Source organism: Hypanus sabinus, chromosome 13 (genome assembly GCF_030144855.1).
Source record: "Hypanus sabinus isolate sHypSab1 chromosome 13, sHypSab1.hap1, whole genome shotgun sequence".
NCBI classification, from domain to species: Eukaryota; Metazoa; Chordata; class Chondrichthyes; order Myliobatiformes; family Dasyatidae; genus Hypanus; species Hypanus sabinus.
Window position 1 is genome coordinate 46,771,811 of NC_082718.1, and position 18,674 is coordinate 46,790,484.

At 41.0% G+C, this 18,674-nt stretch overlaps 1 protein-coding gene across 3 annotated transcripts in view; it reads left to right on the forward strand.

Annotated features, from left to right (window-relative positions):
• LOC132403834 (copine-8) overlaps nt 1-18,674 on the forward strand; it is a 336,023-nt gene that overhangs the window by 118,647 nt on the left and 198,702 nt on the right. For all 3 annotated transcript variants that reach the window (XR_009515366.1, XM_059987560.1, XM_059987561.1), the window contains 2 exons: nt 5,532-5,571; nt 10,353-10,429. Coding sequence is in view for 2 of the 3 variants with exons in the window: in XM_059987560.1 (XP_059843543.1) it covers nt 5,532-5,571; nt 10,353-10,429 (117 nt within the window). In the remaining variant the exon portion in view is untranslated. The remainder of the gene's footprint in view (nt 1-5,531; nt 5,572-10,352; nt 10,430-18,674) is intronic.

The following is an 18,674-nucleotide window of genomic DNA, read 5'->3' on the forward strand; positions in this document are numbered from 1 at the left end:
TCCAAAACATCGACTGTGTATTCATTTCCACAGAATCTGCCTGAACTGCTGAGGTCCTCCAGCAGTTTTCTGTTGTGTGTTTTGATTTGTATTTACTCTTGTTTCATAATTTAATACTTATACCTACAGTTTACATTGCCTCACAGCAGATATGGTTTGCAGTCTCAAGTTTTAGCAAGTAGTCCTTGACAAATGACTGTGAAGAGCATCCTTCCCACATTCTTTAGAAGTGTAAATATTGTTAGCAGAAAGATGCAGTAGCCAGTTGCTCACAGCAAGATCCTAATAAATGGCAAACAAGATAAATCACCAAAAGATTTGCTTTTATTTGTGATATTATTTGAGTGACAAATAGTGACTAGGATGTTGGACAAATATCTTGTTTATCTTCTGGTTATAATGTTTTTTTAATATTAGATTGAACAAGCTAGACATTATTCTCCAGAGAAAACTTAGGTAAAAGAGCATTGAAGTTCTTGAGCGAATCCGTCATTAGCTTTGAACTCATGGCCTTCCAACTCATTAGGCAAGACCACATCTAGTGAGCAAAAGTGGCATTTAACACTAGGGGAGCAGAACACTATTGGATTTGAATTAATTTCAGATTGATCTATTTTTAAAACAGAACAGTATTTTGATCTGAATTACGCTTTGCATTTGTTTAATTTTAGTTAGCCTTAAATACAATATAGTTTAAAAATAGCTTCTGCTTTTTTTTACACAATTGATTTGCTATCAAGTGAATATACAGTATTGTCTTTTAGGAGTTTATCTTCAAAATGAATACATTCTGTTTGTAAAAATGTGGTGTGAAAATTTGCAGTAATTAAATCTGTGGGCATATTTATTCCATGCACACATTCTACATAATTGCTGTGATGTTTTCTTTTGTGTCCTGGAAAAATGGACAACGTATAACCACATCAATCTTGAATATTCAGAACAATGGCAATCTGGCATTGTCAGAATCATAAAACTATTCAGTTTGCAAGCCTTTGTAGTGCTTTTAGTTGATAGTCTTGTTCATAAAAGACAACATTTTTGAGCTGTCACCTGCAAATTTCTCTTGTGGGAAGAAGAACAGGTGAGCAATTTTATAAGGGCAAAGGAAATGCCACTATGATGGGTCCCTGTTATTTCCTCAATAATGAGTGAAATACATATCTGTGTGCATAGTAAAGTCTGTTGATTGTTACTAGGTTAAAAACACAGGCAAGCACTGTTGAGCATGGCTTTATGTGCTAGTTGAAATAGTATTTGTAATAAAAAAAATCTGTAAAAGTAATTAAAGGTTAGTTTAAAACATTAATCATTAATAATTTTTACAGATTTTGTTTCTGAATTTAATTAATTCCAGCTGTTTTCTGGGATGTCTCAAACACTTGAAGGTGTCTTTTTATGTTTCTAGGAGTTAGGGCATCTGGTTCTGCTTGAAGGCCTGCTTCCCTGACATTGTCTCCTCCTTCAGTAGGGCCTTGCTGCAGGGCTTGAGTTTGGGTAAAGGGTTGGACTAAGCTCTATCTTAAGTAGGGATCTAAGACTGAATGGATTGGAATGATTGCATCTACTGATGCCTTGGACTCAGGAAAGGCCATGTAATGGTGGGTCCATTTTAATCAACTCTTTCGAATATTGTGTACAGTTTTGGTCTCCAGGTTTAAGGAAGGACATTCTGGCAATTGAGGAAGTGCAGCGTAGATTCACTAGGTTGATTCCTGGGATGGCAGGGCTGTCTTACGCAGAGAGATTGGAGAGATTGGGCTTGTACACGCTGGAATTGAGGAGATTGAGAGGGGATCTGATGGTGGTGTGGGATTAAGAGTTCCAGTGATTTTTGAGAAGTGAAATTTCCATACTGGGGTGATAACGTGAGTTGATGCATCAATGCAGAATCTCTGGACAAAAAGAAAATCTTAAAATGTTTCTGGAAGAGCAATATGCTTGCATTTCAAGAGGACTAGACTATAAAAGCAAAGATGTAATGCTGAAGTTTTGCAAGGCATTGGTCGGATCGCATTTAGAGTATTGTGAGCAGTTTTGGGCCCTTATCTTAGACAAGATGTGCTGGTTTTGGAGAGGGTCCAGAGGAAGTTCACGGGAATGACTCCAGGGATGAAAGGATTAATGAATGAGGAGTGTTTGATGGCTCTGGGTCTGTACTCATTGGAGTTTATAAGAATGGAGATCTTATTGAAATATATGGAATATTGCAAGGCCTAGATAGAGTGGATGTGGAGAAGATGTTTCCAACAATGGGAGTGGGAGTCGAAGACTAGGGGAGCAACCTTAGAAAAGAGGGACACCCATTTAGAAAAAAATGTGAGGAGAAAATTCTTTAGCTGTAAGATGATAAATCTGTGGAATTCATTGCCACAGATGACTGTGGAGGTCAAGTTACTGGTATATTTAAAGCAGAGGTTGATAGGTTCTTGATTAGTAAGGGCATCAAAGGTAGAAGGCAGGAGAGTGGGGTCAAGTCAGATAATAAATCAGCCATGATGGAATGACGGAGCAGACTTAATGGGCCAAATAGCCTAATTCTGCTCTTTTGTCTTATGGTCTATGGCCTTGTGGTTGACATTTTATGTTTCTTTAAGGACTCTGCAGACATTTGAAAGATAGAAAATGTAATCCTACTATTTTAAGAAGGAGGAGAGAAGATGAAAAACTACATACCAGTTTAACCTGATAACAATAGTAGGGGAATTTCTGGAAGCTCATGTACAAGGAAGCACTTGGAGGATAGCAGCACTTGGAGAATAACAGGATTGAACAGAGCCAACATGGACCTTTGAGAGGAAGATCCTGTTCAACATACCTACTACAATTGAAGCTCTTCTGAAAGTCCAATAAAGTGAGACACAAAACCAAATTAGAACAGAGGAGATTTGGGTTAAACTAATGGTGTGGATTAAAGACTCAGACTTAAAGAGTCAGAGTAAACATGTCGATTTTGGGTTGTGGGAGCTATCATCTATGGGGTGCTGTAGGGATCAGTGTTGAATTGTATGTGCACTATCTGATGATTTATAATTGACGCAAGGCTGGCTGGTGGTGCAGTTTGTAGTAGTTGTGGTGGATCATCAATGAGGGATTGCAGTTAGGCTAAATGATGGGCAGGGAATTGGCAGATAGATTATAATGTGGAAGAATGTAAAGTATGTACTTCAGTTTAATAAAGAGAGCAGAGAAGATGTATAGAAGGAGTTGTATGTCCTTGTACATAAATAATTAAAAGTTATTGTGTAAGTATGATGAACGATTTGGGAAGATAATGTCACATTGTATTCAAATCTCCTTGCAATAAAAGACAAAGGTCAACAAACTGAAATTGAATATGTCCCCTGTGAGAGTCCACATATAGAATATTGTTCACAGGTCTAGTCTCCCCACCTAAGGAAGGATATACTTGAAACAGAGCAGAGAAGCAAAGGATCACCAGAATGATTCCTGAATTGAGGTTGAATTTTTAGTATTGGCTAAGTAGACTGGTGATGCGCTCACCAGAGGTTAGGAGAATGAGAGGCAATTTCAATAAACCATATAAAATTTTGGGAGCAAAAGTGCTGCTATTGTAATAATAATCTTGGGTGGGAAAGAGTGTGATGTTCACAAGTCATCTGTTACCATGTGGGTTGAGGCGGTTGCTTTGAAGAAAGAACGTTGTTGAATTATGAGCCTGGGGACAATGTGGAGAGGGAAGGAGCTGACTTCAGAAGGGAGAGTGACCTCCCTTTTGAGTGATCTCTAGACTGAAAGGGAGTCTGATCAAACACAAGCACAGTTCTCTGAAATTTGTGTCAAGTTTATCTTACCTCTTCTTGATTTTACTGGTCAGATTTGAGCTTTTGATATGATTGACAGTGCTAATCTCCAAAGTGCAAAGACTGTCATCCAGTTGGTGGGACAGCCTCACCTTGTTTCTTTTTTATCTGACTGGAGAATCACCAGGAATGGTTTCTTCTCCACTCATTGACATTACTGTAGGGTAACGTCATTGGAAGTAATGTACGAGAGTGATTGCTAAGTTTGTGGCCTAAGGTAGAAGGAGTCAATTTTAGAAAACCTAGCACATTTATTTTTCAACATAGTCCCCTCCTACATTTACACACTTAGTCCAACAGTCGTGGAGCATACGGATCTTGGACCTCCAGAAAGTGTCCACAGCAGGGGTGATTGATAAGTTCATGGGCTAAGGTAGAAGGAGATGAGTTGCCGCCTTTCTGAGGCACCGTTCCTTGAAGATATCTTGGATACTATGGAGGCTAGTACCCAAGATGGAGCTGACTAATTTTGCAACTTTCTTAGCTTCTTTCGGTCCTGTGCAGTAGCACCCCGCCCCCCACCCCTATATCAGACAGTGATGCAAACTCCAAGGTCTACATTAAAAAGACAGTGGTGCAGCCTGTCAGTATGCTCTCCATGGTACATCTATAGAAGTTTTCGAGTATTTTAGGTGATAAATCAAATCTTTTTGAACTCCTAATGCAATATAGCTACTGTCGTCCCTTTGGTCTTGCTGCATCTCTCCAGGAAGAGCAAGGGTAGCAGGTTGCACTTGATTTTGATGTGCAAATATGTGGCCATTCCTTCATCTGTGAGCCTGAATTCTGAAAGGAAATATTTAATAGTACTGTGGGAGCACTGTTACCACAGAGACCTGCAACGGCCCAAGAGTACAATTCACCATCACTTTCTTTGTTGGGTTGGGGACAAAATGCTCATTGGGTAGAATGAACTGACCTTGCATGTCTGATTTAAGAAAAGAAAAATGGCTTGGAAGTAACTTTTAGCCAGCACAAGCATAATTGTGATCATAGTTCACAAGTCATCTTCCTGTTTCTGCTTTTGAAAGGTCAATTAAAGCACCTCAGAATTTTTTGCAAGTTTAGACTGGGTGAATTTGATACCATAGTGTGCCTACTATGGACTGTGCTGTATTTTCACCTGTGACTGAGCCTGATCACTTTGTGGTTGGTAGGTCCTTGCTGCATTTGGTGTGGGAATACTACAATCAAAGGAATTTTGTTTTTTTTTAAGGTAATTTGATTATAAGTAGATTAATTGCAGTCTGAAGAGATTGTCTGAAAAATACATAGTGTGACATGATGAGTTTAAGAAATAGTTGAAATCAACGGACAACTCTCAACATCAAGTAGTGTGTTTGTATCTGAAATCAAAAGAGGAAACTCAGCCTTGGTACTATTCATGAGCAATGCTATCAGTGAACGAAACAGCATTATTTTGTGCAGCATATTGGGGAGGGAGAGACAGATAAAGAAATGGGTGGAGGAGGAAAAAACAGAATATAACTGGAGTTCAGAATAACATCGGCTTAGTGAAACTCCTTTCCAACCGTCAAACTTGGATTGGATTTAATAACACAGTTGTCAGCATCAATTTAGTTTTGAGATTATTTGAGGTATGAGAATACCTGAAGGAAGGTATCAGCTGATGTCTTTATAACAGGTTTATTTCATGCACCATGGATGGCAGGTGCAATCCACTGATATTTCTTTTATTGGTTTCAGGTATGATGTTGATTCAAAGAGTTCAAACTTATCCGAACATGTAAGTTTTCTGAATTATTTAGTTTTTGATCATGTTTTATTGGCTCGCGTCTTATGCCGTAAGATGAATCAATTAAACCAACGTTTTGCATGGGTCAATAACAGAAGTAAGCTTGTGATTGTTGCCTTGAGGATTCTGAGTCAACAACAATAGCTGCTGTCTGTCCATTGTATTTGAAATTATTATTATTGCCTTTGAATGTGATCTGCGTGATAACAAAAAAACTATGTCTTAAATACACAAAATTCTGCCGATGCTGGAAATCCAAAGCAACATAAATGCTCAACAGCTCAGGCAGCATCCATGGAAATGAAGAAGCAGTTGTAGTTTCAGGCCGAGACCCTTCTTCGGGACTGGGAAGGAATGGGGAAGATGCCAGAACAAAAAGGTTGAGGGGAGGGGAAGAAAGACAGCTTGAAGGTGACAAGTAAAGACTGGTGGGTAGGAAAGGTGAAGAGCTGGAGGGGAAGGACTCTGATAAGAGAGGAGAGTGGACCTTAGGAGAAAGTGAAGGAGGAAGGGACCCAGGGGAGGTGATAGTCAGGTGAGAAGAAGAGGCCAGAGGGAGGAATAGAAGGAGAGGAGGAGGAGGGAGGAAGGAGAAATTGATAACCATGCCATCAGATTGGAGACTACCCAGACGGAATATCGGGTGTCGCTCCTCCACCCTGAGGGTTAGACTCAGCATGGCACATGGACCGACATTTTGGAACAGAAATGAGAATGGGAATTAAAATGTTGGGCCACCGGGAAGTTCCACTTCTGGCGGATAGGTTGCTAGAGCTTCACAAAGCCATCCCCCAATTTACAGTGGGTCAACGGAGCCATATCAGGAGCACTGGCCACAATAGATGGATGACCCCAGTAGATATGCAGGTGAAATGGTGCCTCACCTGGCAGGACTGTTTGGGCCCTGAATGGAGGTGATGGAGGAGATGTATGGGCAAGTGTGGCTTTGGGCTGCTTGCAGGGGTAAGAGCCGGGAGGGAGGATTTGTGGGGAGGGACAAATGGTCAAAGGAATCACAGTGTGAGCAATCCCTGCAGAACAGTAAGCTTTGTCAAATTAGAAGTTGGGTCAAAGGACAAGTAATGGTCACACAAGTCAGTAGTTATTTAACTTTCTGCAGATTTTAAACAGTATTTATCAGTCAGTGTCTCAATGCAGGAATTACCTGATCTTTTCATCATTTTCTCAGTTTATACAATCTGTACACAATTACTATAAACTCTAGTAGCTTCCTTCTAGTGTGACATAACATCAGAGCGTTCCACTGGGGTTTTACTGCAGGTGTAGCAAGAGGAAGGGATTTGTTGTTGCACTGCTTCACAGTATCGATGCACGTCACAGAGATGAAGACATAGTTTACAGGAAATCAAAAGTCATTGGTGACCCAGTGTTATTGTTTGAATAGTTTATGCCTGGAGTCCGCCTGGGAAATACCTTTGATTTGTTTTTCATTGCATATTCACATGTTGCTATTATCTTCAGCTTAGTTAAATGTCTTAACTGATTCTGAGATGGTGACCCCTTGTTCTCAACCCTTCACTTAGGAGAAATATTATCCTCTGTGATGATTCCAGTCTGTCTAGCCTTGTCTGAAGTATTTCCAGTTTCAGTGATGCTCCCTCTTATTCATTTAAAGCTGTGTGAATACAAATTTCTCCACCGACAGCTACTTCTGATGAGTAGCTTAAAAAATCCTAGGCTGGAAGTCTGAAAAATAGCGGGAGTTAAGATGTAACAAGCCTAAGGACAATTTTTGCAACCTTAAAAATAGGTTTGACAGTATTCACGTTTTGTTTTTGTTTTTATCTATTGCCCATGGGGAGCCATGTTAGTGTAGTGGTTAGCATGGCGTGATTCGAGCTCAGAACGTCAGAGTTCGGAGTTGAATTCAGACATCATCTGTAAGGAGTCTGTACATCCTCCCCATGGATTGTGTGGGTTTCTGCGAGTGCTCCAGTGTCCTGCCATAGTCCAGAGGTCCACCAGTGAGTAGGTTAATTGGTCATTGTAAATTGTCTCATGATTAGGCTAGGTTAAATCAGGGGTTGCTGGGCAGCAGGGCTGGAAGGGCTGGAAGGCCTGTTCTATGCTCTATCTCAATAAGTAAAAATTGAAAATAAAGTATTTTGATTTATATTTAAAATTCACTAATATACTATTGGATAACATTTTAAAGTGGAGCACTTAGCCTAAGATTTTATCTATTTTGCAGAATGTAAGATAGTCAAATACAATTATTTGAACAAAGTAAGATCTATTATGAAGACATTGCTTTATCGAGGAGTACCTTTCCTCCTTTTGCCACAGTAGCCAGGATCTCCCTGTGGCTAGTCATTCTAATTCCACTTCTGATTCCCACACTGATGTATCCATCCACAGCCTCCTCTTACTGTCACATTGAAGCTTGTTGTAAAGTGGAGGAACAACGCCTCACATTCTCTCTTTGTGGTCTTCAACCTGACGGCATCAGCATTGATTTGTATAACTTTTAGAAACCAATCCCATTGGTGTTTACCTCCTCCCTCACAATTTCCCTTTATTCTGGTGGCACATTCCCCTTCCCTGCCTTCCCGACCTGCCCATCACCACTGGATTCCTCCTTCAGCCTTTTGCCCTTCCCACTTATCACTTACCTGATTTTCAGATCATTCCTTCCCCCCCCCCCCACACCCTCCTCGCCTGGATTCACCTTTCACCTGCCAACTTATCCTCCTTCTCCCCCTAATATTTTATCCTGACTTCTACCCCCTTCCATTCCAGACGTGATGAATGGTTTCAGTCCAAAATGTCGACTGCTTATTTCCCTCCATGGATGCTGCCTGACCTTTTGAGTTCTCCAGCATTTTGTGTGTGTTGAGTTAGATTTATTCTGTTGACTTGTGCATATTTAGTTTTTTTTTATTGCAAACATTCATTTAATCACTTCATAGAACATTATAGTATACAGTCAATACTTGCTTCACACCCCTAACTTTAGCCTGTGCTGCAAATTGAAATTGAAGTAAACAGAAAACAAAAAATTGAATTTTGCTGACCCTACTTAAGGCTGTATATTGCAAGGTTAGAGGCTGGGAAGAGAGAAACCAGACGGAATGTTTTATTTTGGTTTATATTGGTTATTAATTGGTTTGGAGAATTCCTGGCATCTGTTTTTCACCAAGTGATGATGACTTTTGAATGCAGAAAGCAAACCCTTCAGCTCATAGTGTCCATGCTGGTCATCAGGTATTTATCTGTACTGATTCCATTTTGCAGCACTCGCCGTTGTTTCATGCCCTCTTGTAGATGCTTAATGTTGTGAGACCACTCCCTCAGGATGTGTTCTAGATTTCTAAAACCTCTGGTGAAAGGGATTATTCCTGAAATTATTCCTCTATATAGCCTACCGGTAGCCTTAAATCTGTGCCCTCTAGTTATAGACACCTCTGCTAGGGTAATGTTTCTCACCGTCCACCCTATCATTTCCAGCCATAATTTTGTTTAACTTGGTGAACTACCCTCTCTGCCTTCTCCGCTCCAAGGATAACAAACACAGTCTATCCAGACTAATGACCAAAATATTTTATCGAACAATATTCCAGTGAATCTCCTTTGTGTTCTCTCCAGTGCAGTCACATCCTTTCTATGACGTGATCACCATTTATTGCTGCCCTATTGACTTATCCTTCAGTGCTGCTGCTTTCAGAGATCAATGGACATGTACACTGAGGTTCCTGTGTACACAATCAGACTGATTATCATTGGCTAACATGACATAAAATCTGTTGTATTGCAGCAGTACAGTGCAAAGACATAACATTCACTAAAATCACAAAAATGAATATTGTAAAAAAAAGGAATAATAAGGTAGTGTTCATGGACTGTTCATAAATTTGATGGTGTAGGGCAAGAAACTGATTCTGAATCATTAAGTGTGGGGCAGGGTCTTCTGGGTCCTCAACACTTCCTGAATTCTCCAGCAAACTTGTTCTCCATAGTTTTCTCCCCATTCTATTTTTTTAAAAAAAGCAACTACATCTACATCTTACTTTAAAAATATTTTTATCAGTAAGTATGATTTCAATGGGAACAGAAATATCATGATCTCCCTTCTATTTATTTGCCGTTCCCTTTACATTAGTGAATCTGTGAATTTACTGTGATTTTCGGACCTGTAAATTTGAGTACACATTCCTTGCATATTCCCACTGTGTTGGGAGCTGTCATTCTGTGCTGGATTCATTGAGGTTTCCCTCTGTCAAGTTGTGGAGGAGGAGTATTGTCAGCCAGTTGCGTTTAAGCCATTTCTTGAGTGGATTATACAGCAATCCATTCAGAACCATTGGTTAGATTACTTGTGTTTTAATAAGTATTAAAATGTAAGCATTTTAATGCATATCTATTTAATATATGTATAGGTAATTCTCTGAATTGATTAACTTTGCAATTTGTTTCATAAGAAATCTATGTCTGAAATCCTTAAAGGAATTTTTAATATTCCATTTTAACAGCAGCCAGAGTTGGTGGAGGGAAAAGTTTCTACAGTAATCAATAATGGCAATTTCCTCTTCTCTAGCCATTCTGTTGGCAAATGTTGAGGTGGGAATCAGGATATCCTAGGCAAAACTCCATGTAATTGCTTTTCTTATTCAAGCTTGGGGCTGTGTGTGGGGTGGGGGGGAGGAACCTTGCTTGAATTGATTTCTCATTCCACAGTTACAATTGATTCTTTAATCAATAAAGTTTTAAATTGCACTTGTCTTGAATTTATTATTTTTTGTTATCAATTTCAGGACTTCCTGGGTCAAGCATTCTGCACGTTGGGAGAGATCGTGGGTTCGCAGGGAAGCAGGCTAGAAAAGCCTCTTGTGTAAGTAAAAGACTGCCTATACTGCGTAAAAATGATTAGTGCATTTATGAAGTGTTTTAGTTGAACCCCATATGATAACTGAATTGGTAGTCGGCTTTGTTGGCCCATGATGTTGAAATCATTGGCCTAGAAATTCTTTCACAGGGAACAATATTTCTATCTTTTGCACAAATGAATTTGTCTTAAGTATAAGTGTTATTGCGTGTGCACAACCTACTCTGGATGTCTCACTTATGACTGGCATTCTTTATCCATGATTTCCGTTCCCCTGATGGATTGGCCTTTATGTATGGTTGTGCTTTCAGGACTTCTCCTCATATGATCATTGTGTGTGAATGAATGTCATTGTTTTGGGGCCTTGTCTCAAGCTGATCCAGCCTTCCTTAATTTAGTGTCTCCGACAAAAAGGGAATAATAAACTTAGAACAGCAATTGTTTAACAGCGAGAGCATTACAATTTGATTCAACTCCTGCTTGAGATTGAAAAGTTTGCATAAAATATATTGCTATGTTAAGTATGTAAAACAGCATTTATTTGATTAGACGTTGTGGCCAAAACAAGCCTCCACGGACATTCAGAAAAGTGTGTGGATAAGTTTGGTGCGACATGAGCGGCAGAAGAGATGAGTTCGTTTTGCTGCTGTGAGAAACCACGTTTAGAAAATCTTACATTCAAAGCACAAATCACCACTACAGCTTAGTAACACAATGACCTCTGATCACATTGCACTAAGCATGATTTTATTTTGTCTCAATTGTACTTTTTCCTTGGAGTTGTAATTGGTTTATTATTGCCACATGTACTGAGATACAGTGAACAGTTTGTTTTTACATCACTCTTCATACAGACCAAATCATTACACAGTGTATTGTGCAAAACCATAACAGAATGGAATTTGAAGTGCAACAGCTACAGAGGAAGTGTAGTGTAGGGAGACAGTAAGGCGTAAAGTCAAGAGACCATCTTATCATATCAGGGAATCTTGTAACCATGTCTGTGATTGTCTTGTAACAGTGGTTCCTTGAGAAGCTGCTATGTGCTATAAAGCTTTCATGTCATCTGTCCAAAGAGAGAGGAGAAGAGAGAATGGAATCGGGTGTCTGGAGTGGTTGGGGCCTTTGATTAAGCTGACTGCTTTATCAAGGCAGTGAGAAGTATAGACAGAGTGCATGGACGGAACGCTGGTTTCTGTGATGTCCACAACTCTCTGCAGTCTCTTGTGATCACAGGCAGAGCAGGTGCCATACCAAGCAGACATGCATCAAAATAGATACTTTCTATGGTGTGTCAAAGAGCTGATGGGAATGTGCCAAGTTTCTTTAGGCTGCTGAGCTTTTTTGGCCATGGCATCAACTTGGTTGAATCAGGAGAGGCTTGTGGTGATGTTCACTCTCAGGAACTCAAAGCTCTTAACTATCTCAATTTCATTGGCATAGATGAAGACAAGAGATTGTGCACCACCTACCGTCCACCTCCCTTGTTTTGCTGGCACTGATGGAAAGGTTATTGTTATGACACTAAGCTCTGTATTTCCTTCCTGTGTTACGTCCGTGGCCCCCTCCAACCAAAAGCTGCAGCTTGAATGAACTTGAGAGACTTTTATATTTCCATCGGACAGTACATTATCCCCTAGACAACAATAGAGCTATTTCTTATTGATTACTATTATACCCGCGCTTTTAGATTTAGTATTGACAACGTATATTATCTGTATGTTTGCATTGATGTTATTTTTGTGTATTTTTATCAATAAATACTGTTAAAAATAGTACCGTCAGACTTCAACGGACCTCTATCTTTGCTGGTAAGTGACCCAGTTACGGGGTACGTAACAGTTGGGGTTCTCGTTTCGAGATTTGACACCAAATTGGGAGGCCAGTGAATCGGGCTTGTAAGTCCAAACTTGGATCTGGTTACGCGGGTGGCCAGACGGGAAACCAGCAAAGATGGACATGGGTGAATTTATAGAAAACCCGACTCTAGAGGTGCTAGAGGCAGCCACCAAATCGGACTTAATAAATCTGGCGAAAGGGCTAAACCTCGCAGAGGTGAGGTTGTCCATGAAAAAGTGGGAGGTGCAAAGGGCAATAACTCAGTATTATATTGGGAAGAATGTGTTTGCAGCTGAGGTATTGGAGAATATCCCTGAAAAGGTACCAGCTAGTGGGATGGCTCAGTTAGAGTTGGAGAAATTAAGGTTGAAGCATGCAATTAAGTTAAAACAGCTGGAAGCAGCTGAGAAAGAGAAGGAGAGAGCCGAGAAGGAGAGAGAGTATGGGGAGGCAGAGAAACAGAGGAAACATGACTTGGAGATGGAGAAGTTAAGGCAAGGGCGGAGAGATCAAGGGTCAGACCGAGAGGAGCGGTTTAATGTTAGTCGGGAGTTGAGGTTAGTACCTCCATTCGAGGAGACGGATATTTATAGTTATTTCTTGCTTTTTGAAAAGGTGGCAGTGAATCAGAAGTGGCCCAAAGAGCAGTGGGTGGCGTTGTTACAAAGTGTCTTAAAAGGGAAGGCACAATGAGCATATACGGCGTTGTCCATGGAGGAGGAAGAGGAGGAGAGTTATGACAAAGTAAAGGCAGCCATTCTCCGGAGTTATGAGTTAATACCTGAAGCGTATAGACAAAAGTTCAGAAATTTAAAGAAAGGATGGAATCAGACGTATACCGAGTTTGCCTATGAGAAGGGTGTGCTCTTGGAACGTTGGTGTACAGCAGAAATAGTGGACGAGGATTATTGGCGTCTCAAGGAGTTAATTCTGATTGAGGAATTTAAAGGTTGCGTTTCGGAGGATATCCAGATGTATTTGAATGAGAAGCCAAATAAGTCCATCTCAGAATTTGCTAGGTTCGCAGATGAATATGCCCTAACCCACAAGACAAAGTTTTCCTTGAATAAAAGTTCCCAGAGAGACCGTGGGGACGATCGAGAAAGCCCGCCTGCTGAGACAGAGGTCCCGCCGGGAGCTAGTGGTAAGATTGAGGGGGAAAGGCAAGACGGCCAGAGATTTCTGGGCTTGACCTGTTTTAATTGTGGAAAGGGGGGGCATGTTGCATCTAGGTGCTTTGCTCCGAGGAAAGAGACAGGAAAAGGGAAAGCAGCAGTCCCTATTGGATGTGCCGTGGTAATCAGTGAATCGACAAGAGAGCCCCGGGTAGACAGAGTACGAGAAGGATCTGAGACTTGTATGTCAAACAGAACCGTGTCTGTGAGGGAGGGTGACACACCAGTTCCAGTGCGGATCTGGAGAGACACGGGGGCTGAACTATCATTGACCAGCAGTAAGGTACTAGATTTTGGTCGCAAGACAGGAATGGTAGCTGTGAAAGGAATAGGCAACGGGACGGAAATAGTGCCCTTGCATAGGGTCATTATAAATTGTGAGCTAGCCTCTGGACCAGTTGAAATGGGGGTGCGATCAGAATTCCCGGGAACTGACGCGGACGTCCTTCTGCGTAATGATGTAGCCGGTGGTAAGGTTTGGGCAGCAATGACGCTGACAAAACAGCCTGTGAGTGTTGAGGCTTCGCCCCTAGATTCCAAGATCTATCCTGCATGCATGGTCACTCGTAGCATGTCGAGAAAGGCAGCTGAGTCAGAGAGTAGTTTAAATCAGGCCAGTATCGATTTGGCCGAGACGTTTTTACCGAGCCTGTACCATGAGGGTTTAGAGGGTGGTAAAGTGAAAGAGAGTAAGGGAGAGGAGGTAGACCTGCCCTTAGCGAGGAGAAAAGTTCTAGAGGCAGGAAATAAAGATGAGAAACAGATAGAGCTGTTAAAAGGTCCAGAGTTGGACATGGATGATCTGTCTGGTTTGGAAGAACTGTTTGAAGAAGTTGAAAGGTGTTCCCAATAATGAACTGAGGGCAGTCCGAGATGAAAAGGATGCCATTACCTTGAAGAAGTCTGCTGGGTTGGCAGATGAGGTTGTTTCAGCCCGTGGGGTTGAGTTTACTCCGGAAGGGAGTTGCCCAGAGAGTAGCTGGGAGAATCAGGGGAATTTAGAATTTGGACCGGGTACGGGTATTGAAAGCCTGGAAGAGGCAAATGTCCTGTTTGAGTGTGTCCAAGATGTGGATACACATGGTACTGAACCTAGTAATGGAGCTCAGAAAAAGTCTGAGGTATTTGATTCAGTTGAAAAGGAATGCAGTCCTTGTGGGTCAAATAGACTTGGTTCAGGGAAGAAAGGGTTAACATTGGTAATAGTGGGAAGTGAGAGTTCCCAGGTGTTTGTGCTCGAAGGTGTGTTATAAGTTAATGCGGAGATCAAAATTGGGGAGATGAATATTATTATTGAAGGAAAAGGGAAATATGTAGTTCCCAAATTGAATGAAGAAAATTTAAAGGCTGGATTGATATCAAAGGCAGCAACCAAGCTGCAGAGACAATGGTGTGGTACCGCAAAGCCTGCGAATCAATTACAGGTTGAATTGGAAGTTAACGGGGCCCCATACGCTATTGTTTTTCCAGAGTGTGGTGTGAAAAGGCAGAATTTGAAATGCTGTTTGGACAAAGAGTTCGAACTGAAAACTAATAGCCTGAAGGGTCCTGAAGAGAAAACTAGCAACTTGCGTAAAATTAAAGAATTGGGTGGAAATTCAGAAGATGGTCTAAGTTTGGGACACATTGTTGATAAAATAACTCCTATGGAAGGAGTGGACGAAAGCCTATTTCGCCAGGGTGCCCAAGCTCCCCACGTGGGAATTAACCGGAAAAGAGGCGAGGGTTAATGGGGACGCCATTTTTAAATAGCAAAAGCCGGTTTTACGGGATTTCGACATAGCATGTGAATAATAAAGGCAACCCCATGGAAGTCTGCTTGTTAAGTTTGAAAGCATCAGAAAGATTAGTATTTGCATGAACTTTTGTAGTATACCCGTAAGCTAAGATCACAACTCTTTAATTTTTGTTTGCTGAAGAAAAATAAGACCTACAAATAGTTGGTTACTAAATTGGAGTCTGATGCTACAAGACTTTAGTAAGGTACAAGATGTTAAGGTATTAAAGGAAGTGACAATGCAATCGGTAACCATCTAGATACTGAATTGAATGTATAACTGTATTACTCTGTAGAAAAAAAACTTTGGTATTGTGTTAGATTCTAAAATCCTGTAAGACTCTGTATTACTTCGTTTTTTTCCGATGGTAAAAAACACGTTGAAGAAAGGGGGTGTTACGTCCGTGGCCCCCTCCTTTTTGAGAATCGCAAGGTCACTATTAAGTCAGGTCAGGAGACCCAGGAAATGAGAGAAAGACGTGCAGAATACACAAAGAGTTTGGAATGTGTCCTGGCCTCCGAAAGGCAGAACCATTGATAACGGCTGTTGTCTCTTGGAGACGGAATTGTGTATTGAATACTGTATGATGAATCGAAGCCCCCAGGCAATGAACCGAGGGGGGGTTGGTGGAGGGATTGCATCATCCCAACCTGATTGACATCTGAGACCCTGTGAGTCAGGATAAAAGAGGGTCTGGGGAACAGCCCCTTCAGATGCACCAGAAGAAATGCTAGAACTCCTGTAACAGCGTAATAGCGAAAGCCGGTGGAAAAGCCCACGTGCGTCCTTTTCCATTTGCCTCGGAATTGGTGGGCCTTTACCACGGAAGCACGGCTTTAGCTAACCACAAAGGGGAAATCAGCCCCCAACGACTCTCGAAGGATTGACATCATAAAAGGAATGGGCAAGTTAAACCTCCGTCTTTCTCTCCAACCAAAAAGCTGCAGCTTGAATGAACTTGAGTGACTTTTATATTTCCATCGGACAATACATTATCCCCTAGACAACGACAGAGCTATTTCTTATTGATTATTATTATACCCGCGCTTGTAGATTTAGTATTGATGACGTATATTATCTGTATGTTTGCATTGATATCATTTTTGTGTATTTTTATCAATAAATACTGTTAAAAATAGTACCATCAGACCAACAGACCTCTCTATCTTTTCTGGTAAGTGACCCAGTTACAGGGTACGTAACACCTGTAACTGATGGTTAGTTGAGAGAAGGCTACGGTGGCATCATCTGCAAACTTGTATGATGGAATTAGAGCAGAGTTATGACCACATCATCGGTCTATAATTGAATAATTTGTTTTTATTTTGAGAGGGCTGCTTATAGTAGACTGACTGAAATGCTGTTGCAGATAAGTTTTTCATTACACCTGTGTATACCTGTGCTTATGACAATAAACTTGACTTAAACTTTGACAGAAAAATTATTAAGTGGGGGCTTTATGTACACCTTTACATTTTTGAGGACAGAACATGCTTAGTTCTTAACAACTAAAGGTACTTTAAGGGATTTTAATCCATTCTAGATATTGACAGATTTTCATCAAACTTTTAAATGAAACATATACTTTCACTGCTAGCAATTGGTGTCCCAGTCAGAGTCATCACATCCTCTGTGCTGTGAGAGAGATTCTCATGGGTATTTGTAGCAAATGTAAACATAGTACATACTGTATACCACTCTTTAGCAGATAATTAGCGTTTCTATAAATGGTGATAATGCCTAGAGATCAAGAACTATGCTAATATTGTACGATTTTTCAGCAGGGTTTCATTGTGATTAAGCTTCTGCCGTTTCTGAGTTTTAGTTCTTTCAGCAAGCTAGCAAGCCTTGGGATAAGATGACTCACCAACCTTCAGTTACACTAATCACTTTGGGATATGTTTGCAATATACTAGTTTTCTATTTAAGTCTTTCAGCCACCTTAGAGTAACCCTTTATTTATTTATATATTGGAGTGCAGTGCGGAATAGGCCCTCCAAGTTCAAAGTAAAATTTATTATCAGAGTACATATATGTCGCCACTTACAACCCTGAGATTCTTTTTCTGCGGGCATACTTGGCAAATCTATAGAACAGTAACCGTAAGTATCAGGAACTATAAATTGTAAACAAACTGCAAATACAGATATAAATAAATATTAATAAATAACGAGCATACAATAACGAGATAAGAGTCCTGAAATGAGTGTAGCAATATCCTTTTCTTCAAGAATTTGATGGTTGAGGGGTAGTAACTCTTCTTGAACCTGGTGGTGAGAGTCCTGAGGCACCTGTACCTTCTACCTGATGGCAGCAGCATTTCATGTAGATGTGCTCAATGGTTGAGAGGGTTTTGCCTGTGATGTACTGGGCTGAATCCACGACATTTTGTTGGATTTTCTGCTCAAGTGCATTAACCCTTTAAGCTTTGTGGCCCAGTAACCCCCTCCCCCCCCCCCCGCCCCCAATGTATACCCTAGCCCGGGGGTCGGCAACCCGCGGCTCCGGAGCCACATGTGGCTCTTTTACGTCTGTGCTGCGGCTCCCTGTTGCTTTGGGAAATAATTGGTCAGTATTTAATTAAAATGTATTTTATGTTAGTTTGTTAGTTTTTGAAATGTAATTCTAAATTTGAAGATTATGGTGATCTTGTACAATCTAAATAAAACGTTGTGGCGACCCATTTCCTGACACATCCGAACCGGCTCACAATTAGCCAGCGTTCAGGCTAAGGGAGATAGCCTACGGGGGTTTGTGAGTACGTGTCTTTTGCAGCATCCGCGCTTATGGGGGGGCGGGTTGAGGGAGGCTTAAAAGCAAGGCTGTTTAGTTCGAATAAAGCTATCTTTGACTGCAGTTTACTGACTGCGTGTAGTACACTGCTACAACGTGTTTTTATCGCTGGCTGTCCAGAGGGGAGGTGCTGAAACGCTTTGTCGCGTATCTGGAAGAAGTGAAAACTTTCCTGGGCAGCAAAGGGTCCACCTTTCCTGAGCTGGAACAGCCAGAGTGGCTGGAAAAGCTACACTTCATGGTAGACATGACAGCGCACCTGAACACGCTGAACACAGCTCTTCAGGGGTAAGGACGTACAGCCCTGCACATGTTGGGGGATGTTTTGGCATTCGAGCGCAAGTTGACAGTGCTTGCCAGAGATTTACAGAAAGGCACATTGTCTCACTTCCCCAATTTGAGAGAGTTCAAACAAGGTCACGACATGATAAATTCGGAGTATTTACATTCTGCAATCATCGCAATGCAAACATCGTTTGGGAAACGCTTCTGTGAGTTCAGAGAGGAAAAAAACACATTATCCTTCCCGGTCACTCCCCTAAGCATTGATCCATCCCTACTGAATATGACTGCATTGTCAGGTGTGAGTCAACCTGACCAAGTATGATAAATATTTTAATTGCCTATTATTTTACGTATATTCATATGTTTTCATTGTTCAGTGAA